This window comes from Epinephelus moara, chromosome 10, assembly GCF_006386435.1.
Source record: "Epinephelus moara isolate mb chromosome 10, YSFRI_EMoa_1.0, whole genome shotgun sequence".
NCBI lineage: Eukaryota > Metazoa > Chordata > Actinopteri > Perciformes > Serranidae > Epinephelus > Epinephelus moara.
This window is the reverse complement of record NC_065515.1, coordinates 35,875,231-35,893,100: the sequence shown is the minus strand read 5'-3', so window position 1 is coordinate 35,893,100 and position 17,870 is coordinate 35,875,231. Positions and strand designations below refer to the sequence as shown.

Sequence of the window (17,870 nt, the reverse complement as noted above, 5' to 3'; positions counted from 1 at the left end):
GGACAGTGTAATAATTGACAAAGCATCTACAGTGAGGCGGTGAAGGTATCCATGAACACCCTGCAGAACTGGAACATTGTCACATCGAATAGTTTCTGATTGCTCATCCATGTGACCTCAGATACACTAAGAAAACAGACACACTGTTCCTTGTCTCTGAGCTGGTAGTAAAACCTGTGGGTTTTCATTTTGTTGCCATGAAGGATCTTGGCAACAGACTACTGGGATCAGATCCAAAGCGCACTTAAGGTGTGTATGTAAACACTGGAGCCAAAAATAGAAAAAGGGCCACGCTGTGCTTCGGTCGTCACACTGCAGATACGTCAGACTACGCAAGCCTTAAGACGTACGCTGTGTTCAAGCACGACTCCAGAAGTCAGCGAGCCGAGTATGGGTTCTTTTTGTACTACGGGCCAGAGGTTGATTTACAAGGCAAATCTCAGAGGTCACAACAGACTCTCATGTTCACAACATCAACATGCTGCTACAGGAAGCTATCCAAAAACCACATGGGTCACTTGAACCAGTCGTTTCTTAATGATGCACTTATAAGGACTTGGCAGCTTGGCAGTGTGCTCTCATCTAGCCAAACGGCTGAACACAGATTTGAATGCAAGATTGTTCTTAAAGGTTTGATGTTCATTTTACCAAAGACATACCTTAATTTACACTGGACTAAAAAACATTTAGCAGATGGCTTTTCGAAATGTTCTGTAAACACACTAATAGCTTTTCCTCTCTTTTACCAGTAGGTGGAGGCAAAGCTCTACCCCTAAGCCTGACTGCTGAGTAACTGTACTTGAGTGAGGAGTGTTAAGACAAAAATATCTGCAGAGAATTAACTGATATCTAAAATAGTCTGTTTTTGAGACCTGTCCATAAAAACACCAATTCACAAACATCTAGACATTTTATTATGAAAATAAGACAGAACATAATTTGAGCACATCTTTCCTTCTACCATGCATTAGAGTTGATGGACACATGGAGAGAGCGCATTTTGCCGGACAGTCTCTCTGCTACACCTGCAGTGCAGTTCTTGATGTCTGGATGGTTCACAGGGTGCCACAGTGAAGAAGTGTCGCACACCATCCATGGTCATTAATATCAATATGACAGATGATAAACAGTATCTGTGTGTGGCTCAGTGATGGAAGAGTGACTGTAGGGTTCTGGATGCGTGTGTGTGATTAGAGGCTTCTCTGTTCAAGTGTGTCTTGTTGTTGTTCACTTGGCCTCCTGGGCTTTTTTGGCGCTCTGTTTCTCCTTCGCCTAGCGAGAGGGAAAAAAACAACCAAAAACATTTTTTATTACTGTGGAGAATTTACACAGGAAGTACTGCAGAATACCAAATCTGGGCACACACTCTGCAGACATTTAATTCTAATTACTGCACTTTATTAAACGTAACAAAATTAATTTTAAAGTCTTATTCATGAACTCAGCATGGCATGCTTATGAGACCTTACGTTTGCCCTCTAGTGGACAGAATAAACACTGAAGCTGAAATGCCTTGGCAATTTCATTATGTCGGCTGGTTATGTTTCTTGAGACCCATCACACTGACCAAAGTCTTTCATTATTTACTCCCCAGAGTCCCCTAAAACTACAAGATATCCCATTAAAAATAATGAGGAGGAATACTCAATGACGTTTCAAAATGTCAAGGCACTTAAGTGTCCCCAGACACGCATGCATAAAAAGCGTAGTAGCGTTGAAGAGAGCCACAGGAAGAAGAGAAAATACCTTCTCCACCAAAGGTATTAACTGTTGGTACTCTGCCAGTGTCTTCAGTAGCTCCATGATGAAAGGAAGGTAGTTGTGCTTTCGCCGAATGTTTTCAATCTGTGAGAAAACACATAAATCCAACAACTGAGGGGAAATCTGGCTGTGACTGATGTTTACTAAGGAAATGAAAAAGACCTCTTACATTTGAAGGTGGCTGCAGTAAACACACACTCGACATTCATAATATGCTCATGGTTATTCAAAAGGTTTTTTTTCCCACAAGAAACACACTGTAGTCTCATGAGCCATTTCACAGTATTTATATCACATGAAATACAACATGAGATAGTATGGAATATGATGTTGAGAAGAAACCCACCTTATATCTTTTAAGTTTCTGGTTTTCTTCTTCGATAAGGAGCTGGTACTTGGCAATCTCTGACTGGATGGAGCTAAGAAACGTGCTGCTCTGGTCTGTGTCCATTGGTTCATCCTGGGAACAAAAGGAGAAGGTTCATATACAACCAGTAAATATTCTGACTTGTCTGGCTGGAAAAAGCACTCAGCACTCTGATGATGGACAGTTGGTGATGAGGATTTTTATGTTGATTAAAGCTACAGTTGGTAACTTTTATTTAAAAATAAGCTTTTTTTCACTGCTGGTGAACTGCGATCAAACTGACAGACTGGGAGCGCTGATCAAAAGAAAAGATCAGAAGAGCTCTCACCTCAGATGTTTTCAGAAACAAATTCTGGTGTATCACTTAGCTGTAAAATGAGTAAGTCTGTGACCCTGCCGCCATGTTGGAAATAACCTTCCCAAAAAGAAAAGCACAGCCCACTGGCTGAGTTACAAACTTTCTCATTTTACAGCTAAATGTTACACTAAAATATGTTTCTGAAAACATACGAGGTGAGAAATAAGTAATGTAGTGACAGAATCCTGATTCATATCTGATCAGCGCGGCCTAGTTTGACAGTTTGATCGCAGTTCACCAGCAGTGATTGACAGCTACGCTGGAGACTCCTCGGCTCTGATGGTTGTTTTCCTTCAGCCGCCGTGGATTCTTGCAAATGCCATCAGAAACAGTACGAGGAGGAAAAGGAACATGCTTTTTTCCCACAGATTCTCTGTCTCATGCACCACTGTGAGGATATAGTGACAGTTTGAGCAAATATGACAAAAAGCTATTTTTATTGAAGTTACCAACTACAGCTTTACACTCTAGCAGCTCATGATAGTTGGGTTTGTCACACCTGTGTGAAGTTTACCTGAGGCCATCTTTAGTACGATGGGAAACTCAATGTAGTGCAGTTTCATTAGTAATAACCAAATAAGGCAGTAGTTAATATAATGCAACGGGCAGAAATACCTCATTCCTTAAATATGAATGCACTGTTGAAGTGAAACCTTAAACCTTGTGTTTGCTGACCTCCAGTGGTTGAATGCTTCACCTTGCTGCAGTGATGTGGCAGTGTCATTAGGGTGTGATCCGTTTACCTTGACAACACTGTTAGGTGTGGTTTGGTTACAGGTGTAACAGGGTACATTTCAGACAACACCCAATAATGACGCTGGTGTGACATCAGGTGAATAGAATAGAATAGAATAAATCTTTATTGTCCACTACGGTGGAAAATTGTCTTTGGCTCACCAACATACAGGACGTAGCATAACATAACACATAACAAAGCTAAAATATGAACAAAGCCAAAACACAAGATAAAAATTCATATAGATACATTTTGAAAAGATGAATAAATAAAATAAAATACAGTGCTATAAAAGTACGGTAGAGCAGTTCATGTCATTATCTGTGGTTTAGTCACTTAGTAGAGTTAAGGATGCTATTAGCACTGGGGACAAAGGACTTTTTAAAAGCCCCTTTAGCCAGAGGAACTCTGTAGCGCCTCCCAGACTTCAAGAACTCAAACTGGCTGAAGAGAAACAGACTACACCTTTCAACCAGGATAAAGCTCAATAAAACAAGGACATCAAGCTTTGGGTGGAGTTACTCCTTCAACCCTCTCTGAAGGGACAGACAGTCATGATGTCCAGTACAGATGGGTGGGCTGAAAACCATCCTACATGGTCATGGATTTCTTGTTTAAAATACACCTGATTCCCTGACTTTCTTGGTCTAAATAAATGTCAACTCTTTTCATAATATTCCAGGACCTCCATGATTTATAGTCATGTCAATATCTAAATGCTGCAGCTCAGTGGCAGACTGCATCATCATCACACTGGGTTTCATCAAAACCAGAGCACTTGTATCTGATGCATGATGTGTGTCAGACAAATATGACATACTACAATGTAGTTATGATCTCTTCCTTCCCAAAGCTAACATCTGATGTATTCCACGTATAGCCTCACGGGGAGATCGCAAAAGAATACATTATTCTTTGTCATGTCTTCCCTGAGTTGAGCTCTTTTGCTGCCACTCACCTCAGTAAGCTGGGTCTGGAGCTCTGCGATTTTCCTCTCGTATATCATCTTTCTGTCCGACACAATGGCCATTAGGTTGAATCGGATCTCTCCTTCACTGTACCTGAAGACGGAAACGATACAATTTTACAATTTTTGGAAGAACAGAATGATATGCTGTTAGGAAAATCAAAGACAGTGCAGTATTTGGCCAAAACAATGTGACTGTAAAATAATACAAAATAAAGAAATATGCTCACTTTTGTATTCTTTTCTCAATCACTGGGCGGACGGCGCTGATCCAGTCGTCCTGGTTGCAGGCACCTGGTAAAAAAAACATAGACGGGAACAAATAATCCTGCAGATGTCCACATATACAGTAACTGCACTGTACATCATCATAAAACAGACAGTTTTTAGGAAAAATGGACCGTGGCCAACAAGATGAAATTCAGCTGGACGCAGCAGGATCTTGCGCCGAGGGACTTTAAACATTAAACTGCCAATTTTGGCAGTGAAACCATAAAGCAATAACAAAAAAAAAAAAACAAAAAAAAAAGTTTTTTCTGCTTACCCAGGTCAATTGGTCCCTCTCGGAGTCCGTCCAGCTCGTATAGTCTGCCGTTTACAGGAACATAGCTCACAAAGTGAAAGGCGTCCTCGTCCTTTGCTGAAGACTTTGCATCAAATTCAAACATTTGCTGTCTGCAACGACAAAGAACGCACAATTATAAAATCAGTATTGAAAGATAATTATCATGCATCAGTCAAACAGATGTAGATGTTATTAATGTGTCAATTAAACAAGTAGGGATGTACATTTGCACTCTATTCCAAGAAAATCATAACTTTTTTTTAATTTGCTGTTTATTTCATATGAGAATCAGCACTGGCAAAGTTTTGGGATGACCAACAAATGACCCATCCTCACATTCGCCATTTTTCACCAAAGCTGACAGGTGCATTAGCAACAAATGGGCCAATCAGTGTTCACAGAGTTAGAATGAGGGAGCTAAAAATAACATGAAGCCAATCAAACAGAATTTCTCCAGCTGGAGATGATATGAGCAGGAGCTTACCTGGCAAAGCTGTTGTGAACTTGTCGGATCACTTCAGAGTTGCTAAGAGCCAAACCTTTCATCTGAGGAGAGCGGGAGGTTCAGGATTATAATGCTGACTGTATAACCCATGTCTTAAAGAAGCAGCGGCGTTATGGAAGGCTGTATACATTCATTATACATTCCTTTTTCTAGTTACATGCATCAAAGTAGTGTTTCAGTAATATTATTAAGCCACTAATTAAGATAAATGACTAATTTGCTGCCGTCACACCTATAATTATACAGATTCTTCTACACAGTGATTCCAGTCCTGCTTGTTTTCTCTCACGATTAATTGTTGCCATTTCTAAACTAGTTTACAATAAAATAAATAAATAAAAATAACACAAAGTCCAGGAAAAAACGTCTCTCTACTTTGAGCTTTTTCAAATCAAAGGAGAAGTGGAGCATCATAAATCAGTTCAACCTGCTTCTTTTGAACGTTTGTGGGACAGACAACTGAGTCATCATGGTTTTGAAGGTAAGAGGATAAAACTGTCAGTGTTAGAGATGGAAGTGGAAATTACTGTAGCAGGCTGTGTAATAAATTACTGCTCCCAGAGGGAAAGCAGTTTGAACATTCTTTTTGAATGAATAATGTATCACTTGTCATTAGAGTTACAAGCCAAATGCTGGTGTCACTTAAGTTAAAAGGGAACGTTCGGAGTTGTCAACAAACACACCAACAGTACACTATATTAGGAAGTAGGAAGCAGGAAAATAAATTCCTGGTTCAATGCATGCCATTCCAAATAGAAAAAATGTTAAAAACAAAACAAAACCCACAGTTTCTTGGATTCAAGAGAAAAATACCATGAACGTACAGCAGCGTCAAAACTCTGTGAAAACTCTCTGAACTCTGTCAGTGTGTCTCCGAGCAACATGTCAGAATGGGAGCAGTTGAGCAGAACGCTGACGATTGCTTGGGTGGCACAGGCGTTGTTAATGACCTGAAAACACACAGATAAAATTCACAAGAATTGAGAGGACAGGCAAAGGAACCTCCTTATCAAAGCGCAATATGTATCTAAAAGTGACCACAATACACCCAATGTAATTTGCTACCAATTTCAATTGCTTATTTCTTTGAATCTGACAGGAGAATATACTTATGTCCATATGGAGCCAGATCTTCCTTTACTGAGAAAGAAGTATATCAGAGCGAGGAGAAGCGTCTCTGCACTTTGTTGCGTTTTGTTGTGTGGGCTGGCTGCTTAATGTCATAAGCCCACTCAATTAAGAAGCATAACAATTCCTAACCTCATTCAATATCCAATTTGGCTGAACAACTCTGCACAATGGATAATAATGTCTTACAATTACACTTGGGTTTCTCATTTGTTCTGGTCAGGGCAGTTACTATCTGATGCACCCTTAATTGGCAGAATACAGAGAAGACTTTTTATTCTTGTTTATGATCCTTCTTTGGAGCTACAATTCAGCAGTTAGATATTGAGTCAAATGCATCTGCAAGAACACACATGCATAAACTGAGACAAAGTTTAAGATGAGATGCATTGAAGTAGATAATGAGCCCTTTCACACCTTCCTCATTTGCTCTGGACTTTTGAGTTAGATCTGAACCAAACTTACAGGTGTACAACCTCACCCAGACCACGTAGGGAGCAAACAGCCAATATTGCGTGTATTGACAGAGAGAGTGCGCTCAGAGCAGATAGGTGTTGCAGTCAGAGCAGAGGAGAAGTTAACAGTAAAGCAGCCAAGTAAATGTACAATGTAGGTTTCAGTTTGTCCATGAACATCGCAACAAAACAAAATGAACCACTGTAGCAAATGGGGAGAGGAGGAGATGTCTACCTTTACAATAATTTTATGAGAGGATGAGTAAGAGGGGATACCAGAGGACAGAAGAGCCTGTGTACAAACCAATCAATATCAAGTATAGGGTGATGCAGCTCACGTAGGAGATAATGGCCAGACATATGTCATTAATAGTTCTAGGGTGTGCTCCCATAATTGCAATGTGAAACGAACGCTAATATGGATCGAATGCATGCAGTGTAACAGAAATGCAAACCTTGGTGGGCCTTGGTTCAGACTTTCAGGTGTATTCAGGCCCACAGGCTGACATTTTCTTGGCTATGGGCTTGTTTGTTATCTATATTACAACTGCATAATAAGTATGTCTTGCTAATATTAAAAGGCTCAATATTTATGTTTTTTTCATGACATAGCTAAACATACCTGTTTTGCAAAGAAGATGTGGTCAAGCCTTGAATCCTGCACAATTGATCCTGCTGGCTCCTCACCTGGCTGCCACTTGAAGAGGAAAATCAACCCATGAACTGGTCTGAAACAGAACAGATGCATTAACAAGGCCTGTCGTTACAGTGAGTATGTAATAATGAAGCTGCAGGTATGAACGTACTTCAGGTTGTCAAAGTTCTCTGGCTCCATGCTCCATATTTCTTCAACCTGGGCGCCTTTGCAACCTGACAAGGACAAATAGAGCATCAAATATTCATTCGCACTTGTAGTAGTAATTACGTGAGTAAAGTACACCCGATGGTTTACAAACGTTAGGTGAATGAGCAGCTTTTCCAGTGACGGGCTGATACCAAAACAAAACACAGCAAATGTCAGTCATGAGTGAGGATTTGTTTTCACGCGCCGTTGTTTTGAACGCTGAGTAATGCTAGCTAGTTAGCTTGCCTAATTAAGTTAGCTTAGGCTGTCCAATTATTACATGCATTTTCCTACAGAATGCAGAGTGTATATGGCTGTTGAGAGTCCATTGCTTCTAAAATGTTTAGCGTTCACTCTCATAGCATTAGTGTTATTTTTGCATTGGAAATCAATGGTAGCTAATTTCGAAGTTACCGTTAGCTTTGAAGGAGCTAGCTTGCTAGCGCTGTCGGATAGCCACGTTACGTTACACTGAACGAGCAGCTAACGTTAAGTCACTCACCAAAACCCTTTATTAGTTCTGTGAACACGCCGGGGTCACTCTCCATCAAACACCACTCTCCTGCGCTTCCGGACATTCTTCACTATGTTGTTTATTCAACCTACAGTGCACATACAGAAGATGTTAATATCCTAGCTTAGCACTGCACCCGCTAGTCAAGCTAATTTCACTGAAGCACTGGAGTGACCTCACCGTGATGCGGTGCAATGTGGGCAGTCTGGGTGCGCGCGATTGATTTTAAAGCGTATACCGTCACACAGCAACAAATTTTTGACAAAAATGATTTCAAAACATTGGCGACAAGTATAATTTTGGGAATGTGTATGTATCTGCATTAATAGAGAGAAAACTCAAAATATAGACCTTACAGAAATAAAATGTCCCTTCTCGTTAACTATAACAAGTACCCGCCCGCCCATGACGAGCGGGGTGACAAATGAAGCACCCCTCTGCAAAAAAACGCAATGCCAGAGGCTGATGGACTTTCATTCATATTTATTAATAATGATAAATACACATTCAAGGCATTAAGAAAACATTTAAAATCAGCCGTTATACATACGCCCATTACTCTTCATATTCATAACAATGACCAATACCGTGATTCACTAGGCTGTTCATACACTAACCAACCATTTATCTAATATAAAAGAAATTAAGAGACAAACAGTCCTTCCTAAAATCCCAGATGCGTTGACATAGAAAATGTTTCCACAAGCATGTAAAAACAATACAAAATGATTACATCATAGATTTTACAGTCTATGCAGATAACTAACATTTCTCTATTTTATGCATTGTTCAAATAAATGTGCTGATCATCAATCACAAAAATCTGTAATTCTTTCAATTTAACAAGAAGAATGACCTCAACTAAACTCAGAGAAGATGAGCATTGAGTCAGACTGTCAGTACTTCACGGATGAATGATGTTCACAGCTCGATGGTGCTTGATGTTTGGAGTGACCGTGCTTTTTGATGACTGTATCAATCTTCAATAAAACATCCATGCAGATGAGAGGTATTTCCACTATTCACAGGTTTTGTTTAAAAGACGGCAGCTTTAATAACAATAATACTGTACATCCCTGGATGAAAATGTATATAGGCTAACATCAAGTATCCAGTGCACTTTGATAAATAAATAACATTGTCATGCTCAAGCAGTGTAAGACTTGTAGCACTAGGTCGAGCAAAGATTTAATAAATACAGGATTAAAAAACACTACAAGAACGGTTAGTCATTTAGCAGACGCAAACTGTCCGCTGCCCGAGCCGTCGGCGCTGGTCCCAGCACAGCAGGTAGCGCACTCTTCAATCAGGGGCAGCAACTTTCCCTGCTGATGGAGCTGTTTGGTATCCGAGCCACCCCCGATGCAGTTTCCATTAATGAAGACTCTGGGGACCTGAACACAAAATCATGTCATAACATTAGGACTTAAAAAAACAGAAAAGGGGTTTAGTGCAGTGTTATGTCTTTAACAGTTTAAGCTTCATGAGGCAGCTGACATCCTGAAGCAGCTCCCTCTGGCTTCCACTCCATCCAGCCATAGCACTACAAGCTGCCCGAGGCGTTCAGCATTGAAAACCTTCTTTTTAGAAATTACTTTGTTGTAAGCACCAACTTCAGTCTTTCCTCTTGTTAACAAGGAGCAGTGTACAAAACATGCAGCTAGCTTCTCAGGTTTAGCCGTCACTTTCACCAGTTAAAATTACAAACGGAGGGCGGTCATATTAGCTGTAGATAATTAGTGTTAATTCCCTAAGTATAACTTGAAGGCAGGCCAAAATTCAACTTGTCTGCTGTCTAGTTCGAGAACTTTTTGCAAGTGTGTGACTGCAAAAGATAATTTGTAAGGGAACAACCTCCACTCTTATCACACCACTTTACAACTGCCAGTGGACTGAGTGTTTCTGTTGTTCCCACAACTCCAACAGAGCGATACATCTTCTGTCATGTGTCATGTCAACTTCAGGTGTCACATATCCTCAGTTTACCTTTTATCCATTCCTATCATATCCATATATACACTTATCAATTAAATACGTTTGAATCAGGAGCTTCAGTATCTGGATCAGGTAGCCCATGACAATAAGACACATATTGAACTGATATTTAACATAAGCATTTAGGTAAAAAAAAAAGTATTGGACTCTGATTGTTACTGGCCGATATCCAAAGTCAAAGGTATACTATGCAAGATTTTCCTAAAAAGCAATCTATAGACACATACAAAAGTAATCATCGCAATCACCAATCATCACTTATGACCCCCAAGAAATCTGTGGCAAAATATTTACCTGCAGAGACTCTGCTCTCTGCCTGTATTTTCTTATTTTCCTCTAATTTTGCTGTGCTCCGGATGTTTCTGGGCATGTAGCCCCGAGTCCAAAACAGCGCATGTTGAGGTGAGGTCAGGACTTCATAAAAAGGTGGTAATTGGACATAAAGCACCCCACATCAAAGAGGAAGCTATGAAAATCACAGACACAGTGCAGGAAAAACACAAATATTTTGAGGTAAAGTGTTTAAAGCTTGATCCAAAGCAAGAGTAAATCTGGGTTTGGTTTTCACTTTCACGCCAAAGGACAGGATGGGGATGAGGAGTGACCGAAATCGGCCTGTTTTCTGTTGGATAGGTGGGTCCAGTGGTTAGCTCAGTTAGCTTGCTTAAGTATCGGCTTTTCCATCACAACAAATGTAACGTTCCTAGTGGAGGGAGGAGGAGCTAAGTTTGAATGCTGTATTTACAAAGTGTGATTGACTATTCCTGCATAGCGTACCTCTGACGGATTCAGATTGGATCGTCAAAAAAAACTTGATCCGTAATTCTCTAATTTCAAATGCCTGTCTATAAAAAATTTGCTGTCCTGTGCCAACCAGTCTGTAAAGAGTGCTTTACAAAAAGTTATTTTACCCATTTTACTCATCATTTAATTACTGTGTTCTAAAATCAACATTTAAAGAAATACTGTTTTAGAAATGTATATATAATTCCACCAAAAACACAATCAGAAATTAACGTTGATCTGTGCCTATTTTAGCTTCCAAAACTCATTAACAACATTCAGTTGTCTAAGCAATGAAACAGACTTAATGTATGAGTGACCTTTCTCTAAATATGGTCTTGTACCTATGTCTTTTTAGTCTGATACAAAATATTCTAATAATTATTACTTTCAAAAATGTTATTTCCATATATGCTATGATTTAAGACTACAGTCCGTCAAAGATGCAGCTCGCTCTGATCCTTATCTTGACTCAGATGCAGCTATTTTGAACCAAGATAAAGTCCTAATTCTTGGCCACAGCCCAAACAAAACACTAGTCCAGTCACTCTAAATTTAACTTAAATGCAGAGCTGCCAGAACAAACAAGCTGTCAGATATGCATGTTTTGATATATATATATTTTTTAAATAGATGCTGAAATAACAAGTTATTTCAAATTCCGATCCCAAAATACAACATGAGGCTCTTACCGTTCTGGCTCCCGTCATCTGAGCTAAGGCCTCTTGCAGTCTCCTCCCGTCATTGTGCTCATCCAGTTCAATCACTTTGTACGTCGCACCAATTTCATTGAACACATTCTTGGCCATTTTGCAATAAGGACAAGTGGTCTTGGAAAATATCACGACACAGTTCTGTGATACCACCTCCTGAAAGGTCAGGCAAAAATAACATATAATTTAATATCAGTAGAACACAGAAATAGACCGCACATACCAGATGTCAAATGAGTTGCTGGGCAAAGATGAAAGGAAACTTGATTCTGCGTTTTTATTAAAGGAGAAGTCCGGTATTTTACACTTTGAGCCCCATTTCTGGTTTATGATGAAATACAGTGGTTAAGACCAAAATTTTGACAATTGCTCCTTTTCGGAGAATTTGGCTTCCCCCTGCTGCCTATGGCCATGTGTAAATCTGTCCTAAAACCACCTTAAACGTTTGTTTTCAAAGCCATGAAACTCACCAAGTGGTCAGTGGTGTTTGTTGATGTACAAATCGAAGCAAACTGTGGTTTCAGTGATGATTTATTTGACATTTTGTCTAATCCATTGATTTTCTATAGGAAGCCTCATTGTACGTTGGTAGTAATCCGCCAAAGGAATTGGAAAGGGGGGTGACAAGGTTGTTGTCACTGTAGGGCTGGGCGATAAATCGATTTTATCGATTAATCTGAATTTGTAGTTTAGGTCGATTTGTTTTAATGAAAATCGAGTTTCTCTTTAACATCCACCACCGATTTAATGAAAATCGAGTTTCTCTTTAACATCCACCACCGACGCTCCCCGCTGGGCTCCCGTAGTTCAGAGTGGGCTCACCCCTCCCCCCTGCACGCTTGATACACAAACATCATGGCAGCGAGCGGGGAAGAACTCGTTCCCAAGAAAGGAAACGAGTTCGGTTTTGTGGCGTCAGACACAGAATAGACAGCACCCCGCTGCAAAGTGTGTTTGAAGGCTGTTGCTACCCAAGGAAGCAGTACTACCAATTTACTGCAGCACCTCAAACAATATAATGGTAGGGGAAACACTGCCGTATGATGAGAAAGGGGCCCAGTGGAAAGCGATCAAGGATGCAGTCGCGATGTATCTTGCAAGAGATATGGTGCCCATATTTACTGTGGAAAAGCCGGGTTTTATTCACATGCTGAAAGATTTGGAGCCCAGGTACATGCTACCAGGCCGCAGATATTTTTCTGAAAATTGATTTTATGTAGAGGGGGAAAATTAATTTAAATCGTGAATCGGATTTGTTGTGAAAAAAAACGAAGATTTTTTTTTTAGGCCATATAGCCCAGCCCTAAGTCACTGTAGTCTTTTAGCTGAACGAACGAAAAAGTTGTGTAATAAGTTTAAACAACTGCACAATGGATTACTCGCTTGTAAACAACCTTTGCAGTACGATGCCTTTGAACACAACGCCAACCTTCTTCATCTGCTTCTTTTCTGTGTCCCATTACATTAGGTTCGTTCGAGATGAGCCAGACCTGTGCAGATTCGATCACCGGCGACTGGCGCACAACGCATGCCGGTTAGTTTTGTGTCCGACTTCATCCCGACTTGCTCTGACGTATTACAAAAGTGGACGGCGATAAAACCGCAAGAGCGAGGCGGCCGCAGTTTTTAGAGCCAGGCGCTGCAGTTGCTCTCCACCGACTGCACCGCCTGGGTCTCACCTGATCTAACAGCTCATTGGTTCAGATGTCGACTCAACAATATGACGTTTTAGATAAACTACTAATTTTTGTTGAATTTTAGAGATTAAGATTGTATTTGTCTGATCTGAAGGTTTATTCTGTGAACAGAAAACATGTTGTGTGACTGATGGTGAAGTTTAGTTGTCAGAGACTGAATACATTCATCATAAACTATACAGAGTCTACTGTACTATATTAATATTGGACGGTTTAATTATTGAAGTATTTAGCAACACAGAGACTTGTGGTCAGTGGGATGTGAGGATTCTTAAAATAACGTGTACAGATGTGAAGCCCTGACTGTATCTGACTGAACCTTAATGAAAGCTGTTGTCTTGTATAAAATATGAACCTTATAGTCAAACACAGTGTATTCAGCCTGTGTAGTTGAGGGGACAGGTCAAACTGATATGATGCTAATTTACAGGAGAATTCATGTCAAATGGAGGATAAACCATTAACATAAACTACAGATCACCTGTAAAGCATTTTAATAAATGAATCTATCATAATTAAAACAACTGGAGACTGAAAACAAACTGATAAATGGGTCTGATCACTTTTTTAATGAATTGACATCATTCCAGACAGGATGTTAGTGTGTCTGTGACTTCCTGTACGGACTGAAGGCTGCTGGAAACTGTCCGACTTCACCGCGGCTTTTTGTCACCGCCCCCCGCTACAGCCGCCTGCTCTCGTCTACTTTCCAGGCGAGGCGCGGTTCATCTCAAACGAGCCTATTGCAATGTTTTCCTGCCGGTTGGCGACACCCACGTAAAGGAACATTATCGCCATCAAGTGGGCTGGAGTGTATAATGCTTCAGGGTCAAACAAGCGATCAAGCGGAAGTTTACACACGGGTCTGAGACAGCTGAAAAAATAGTTCCACAATCAAGATGAAAAGCGAAAACACGGATGGAAACCACAGTTTGCTATGATTTTTATGTCAGAAAATCAACGAACACCACATGAGTTTCATGGCTTTGAAAACAAATGTTTAGGGTGGTTTTAGGACAGGTTCACACATGGCCATAGGTAGCAGTGTTAAGCCAGGAAGGGGAAAGCTTAATTCTCTGAAAAGGAGCAATCATCAAAATTTTGGTCTTAACCACTCTGTTTCATCATAAACAACCCAGAAATGGGGCTCAAAGTGCAAAATACCGCACTTCGCCTTTAAGTCTTTTCATGGTTAATATTTAGTCAGTGAGTGAACTGTGGGGTCCATTTCGTGACAGGTTTTTTACATAATTGACTTAAAAGCCTCAAATAATGCTGGTGGACTGTAGGAAACACTAGAAGGTAGACCTTTAGAGATGCATCTCCAGACATAACTGAAACTTAACTATTTTCCTTTAATGCCAAATGTATCAGACACAAACAATTTAAACTAGGCTGTACAGAGATCCACAGCACGCTGCTGAACCAAAATGTTTAACAAGTTGACTGTAACAGATCTACTAACCTGAACATACTGTGCACAGGATGTGCTGGACAGAGATGTGGCCGATGTAAAGTTCCCCATTCTGAAAAAGACAAATCACAATATTGGAGCATACAGTACTTAAAGCCTTTGTTCAACTGTTGTAACTTACATTTCAACCACCTGGAATCTAACCAACACACACTACAAGGACTGACACAACCTAGTATGGCCAGGTCCATGCAATAACCTTAGAAACGTGAAGATATCACGGGATGAGACGAACTGAAGGCCAATAATAAGCATTAATATAATATCCAACTGGAGAACAACTGCTGGTCTAGAAATGCCCATTGTAATAGTCGCAGCTAATGATTTTACTACGTCTCAAATCGCCCTCTTTTTACTCCGTCTGACGCCTGATCTACAACCGCAGTAAGGTTTATGTGCCAGTTAATCCAGGATTAGAAATACACATGCTTGTAATTGGCTCAGATTTCATGTGGGCATGCGACAAACCAAACTCCATTAAAAATCTGGCTAAATCAAAACGGCACGCTAATTTGAAAACGAACAGAACTTCGTGAAACATAAATGTAAATGTTGAAAGAAAAATGAGCAACTCACTGACAATTCGGCATACACTTGATACCTCTTACAGTACTTGTTTCAGTTAAATCCAAATGTTTGTAACTGCTTTACTACCGCCTACCACAGAGCAGCAGGTTAAAGATAACGAAGGTAGCGTTAGCTAACGCTGACAACAGGCATGCAAATCATAAAAGATGGAATGTTGATGAAATACTAGATTATTAATGGATCACATGCATGCCGAATTTACCAGAGGGATGTATTAAATCATAAACGTCACAATATATTTGTGTTAGGCGCTTTTAAATAGATAAAATCCAGAATGTTGTGTAACATTTTTTGTTTCGCAACGTTAACGTTACGTTGTGCACGAGGCAGTGAATGGACTCGCTAAGATAGCTCAGCCTTTTAAATTCCTGTGAACCGAAAATTATGACTCGCTATGTTGTACCACTAATTAATGTTAACGTTGTCGTCGCGTTGCTTTCTTATATAATGTCCTATTGTGAATTTATTAGTAACTAAGCTACCGGCTATTATTATAGTCAAGCTAGCGAGAATGACCTTCGGCAGCCGGTCCATGCCAACCTGGGGAGACATCCTGCTCGAGCAAACATGGTGATAAAAGAAAACACGGCTAAAAAATAATCGAGCTGTTGGCCTGGATGAAACATGCAGTTAGAGTACGAACAGGTCTGATATCATGCACGTCCCCTGGCTGTTACTGTACGCGTGCTTTAGCCCCTTATTTACACTGTTTATACCTAAAAGCCTACCTTACGTGTCACCGGAAGTAGTTTCTGACGCAAGACGCAGTTTGAACGTAACGCCCCTACAAATATGGAGGAGGAGTTTCAAACGGGACTACAATCTCATAAATAACCCAAATCTTTTTGATAACGCATCAAAATGTCGTCCAAACACACAGCAACAGGCTCTGATTTTATTCATTCATTTTATTGGCTCTGTACCAGAACTGAACATTTAAACGCAACACGTTTGTTTTAGTTCCAAATTTAAGTTTAAGTTAAAGATCTATATTAACAAATTTCTCTTAAATTTAGGTTGTAGGACTACATTTGTTAAAATCTGCGTAGGTGAGTGGTTTCTTGTTCAAGATAATCCACCCAACAGGGCCCTATTTCAGAAAGCAGGATTTGTGAAAACTCTTGAGTATGTTGAGCCTGAGATGAGGGAAACTCTAGCCAGTTCAGCATCAGCATAACCCTGAGTCAGTTACTATGGCAACATAGGCTGATTGCCCGAGCGTGTAGCAGGAAGGAGAGACATGGCATGTCCTATGGCGTGTGAATAAAGTCGTGGACATTAAAAGGCACAGTTTATTCAGAGGCTGTTGCGTAAGGAGATGGTGATTACACCCCGTTTGGATGTCTTATCTTTCCCGGAGGAGTGTCTATATGAAAGATTCAGTTTCACCTCACACTCTATCATTTATCTTAACAATCTTCTTCACCCAGATATATCAAATAATACACATTGTGCATTTGCATCATCATCAGAGCAAATCTTATGCATTGCCCTTTGATTTTTCGGCAACGGCAGTTCTCTTTATAAAATAAGAGACACTGAACACATCAGCAAGACAGCAGTGTGTCTGGCTGTAAGAAAAGTGATGCTGGCTCTGAAAAGACTTTTTAATCTAGGCTACAAACTACAATGTTTTTGTGTTTGATTTTGAGTTGCTGCCAGTGTGTTTGGGCCCCATCAGATTACAGCTGAATAAGAGGATATCGCAAATTATAATAAAACATATGAACACTGTTAGGATATAAAAATGTGTCTATATTTCCTGTATATTAGACACGCATTAATGCACCACATTACATAACATCACTTCACGTTACCTATTAACACACACTGCAATCTTTTCCAATCCCACCTCATGCTGTTTAGCTGCAGCTGCCATAACAGATTTTTTTTTTTTAAGACATGTTCAAGGTCCACATACATGATCACTAAAATCTCCAATTCAGTTTGGGTGAAATAAGTGACTTTGCTTTTACCTCCGCTTTCTGCCATTGAAATTCATGTCATCTGCACTCCATTGATGATGGCTTTTGGTGCTCACTGTGAACGCGCTTCCTTCAGGGTGAACATACTCAGAGTTGATTAAGCTAATTCTTATCATCTGTTCTGGAACCAAAAACTCAGAGATTCCCAGCTCAGGCTCAGTCAACTCAGAGATCGGGATTAGACTCAGAGTTTGTTGAGCCTGCTTTGTGAGATAGGGTCCAGAGCTGTTTCCTGTGAACAGAATGTTCATTTCACCACCATAAACTGTCTCCAATGTTGTTTCCCTGAGTGTGGCAATACATCCAACTGGCCTCACAACCTCAGACCACATGTAGCTACACCAGCCAGCATCTCCAACTGCAAGATCGTCCAAGACCAGCGAGCTGAACAGCCGATGCAAAACTAAACATTTTTGCACAAAAAAACGTCTCAAG

The 17,870-nt window shown here is 40.2% G+C and overlaps 2 protein-coding genes across 7 annotated transcripts; both read right to left on the bottom strand.

Annotated features, from left to right (window-relative positions):
• Positions 1-897: 897 nt before the first annotated feature.
• On the bottom strand, positions 898-8,390 carry uchl5 (ubiquitin carboxyl-terminal hydrolase L5). The gene is made up of 11 exons (XM_050055903.1): positions 8,189-8,390; positions 7,649-7,712; positions 7,465-7,570; positions 6,084-6,209; positions 5,239-5,300; positions 4,734-4,864; positions 4,420-4,483; positions 4,181-4,283; positions 2,108-2,221; positions 1,747-1,845; positions 898-1,272 (listed from the first exon to the last, which is right to left on the bottom strand). Exons 1-11 carry the CDS (start codon positions 8,262-8,264, stop codon positions 1,228-1,230), a joined length of 990 nt encoding a protein of 329 aa, XP_049911860.1. The 5' UTR covers positions 8,265-8,390; the 3' UTR covers positions 898-1,227.
• A 278-nt stretch (positions 8,391-8,668) lies between these two features.
• Positions 8,669-16,236, bottom strand: glrx2 (glutaredoxin 2). 6 transcript variants are annotated; one of them, XM_050055912.1, is made up of 4 exons: positions 16,179-16,236; positions 14,854-14,914; positions 11,671-11,847; positions 8,669-9,594 (listed from the first exon to the last, which is right to left on the bottom strand). In XM_050055912.1, exons 2-4 carry the CDS (start codon positions 14,911-14,913, stop codon positions 9,430-9,432), a joined length of 402 nt encoding a protein of 133 aa, XP_049911869.1. In that variant the 5' UTR covers position 14,914; positions 16,179-16,236; the 3' UTR covers positions 8,669-9,429. The 6 variants fall into 6 exon arrangements, with proteins under 6 accessions (XP_049911869.1, XP_049911870.1, XP_049911865.1 ...); XM_050055913.1 differs by having other exon boundaries at positions 16,167-16,192; XM_050055908.1 differs by lacking the exon at positions 16,179-16,236 and adding an exon at positions 15,967-16,160.
• Between the last annotated feature and the right edge of the window lie 1,634 nt (positions 16,237-17,870).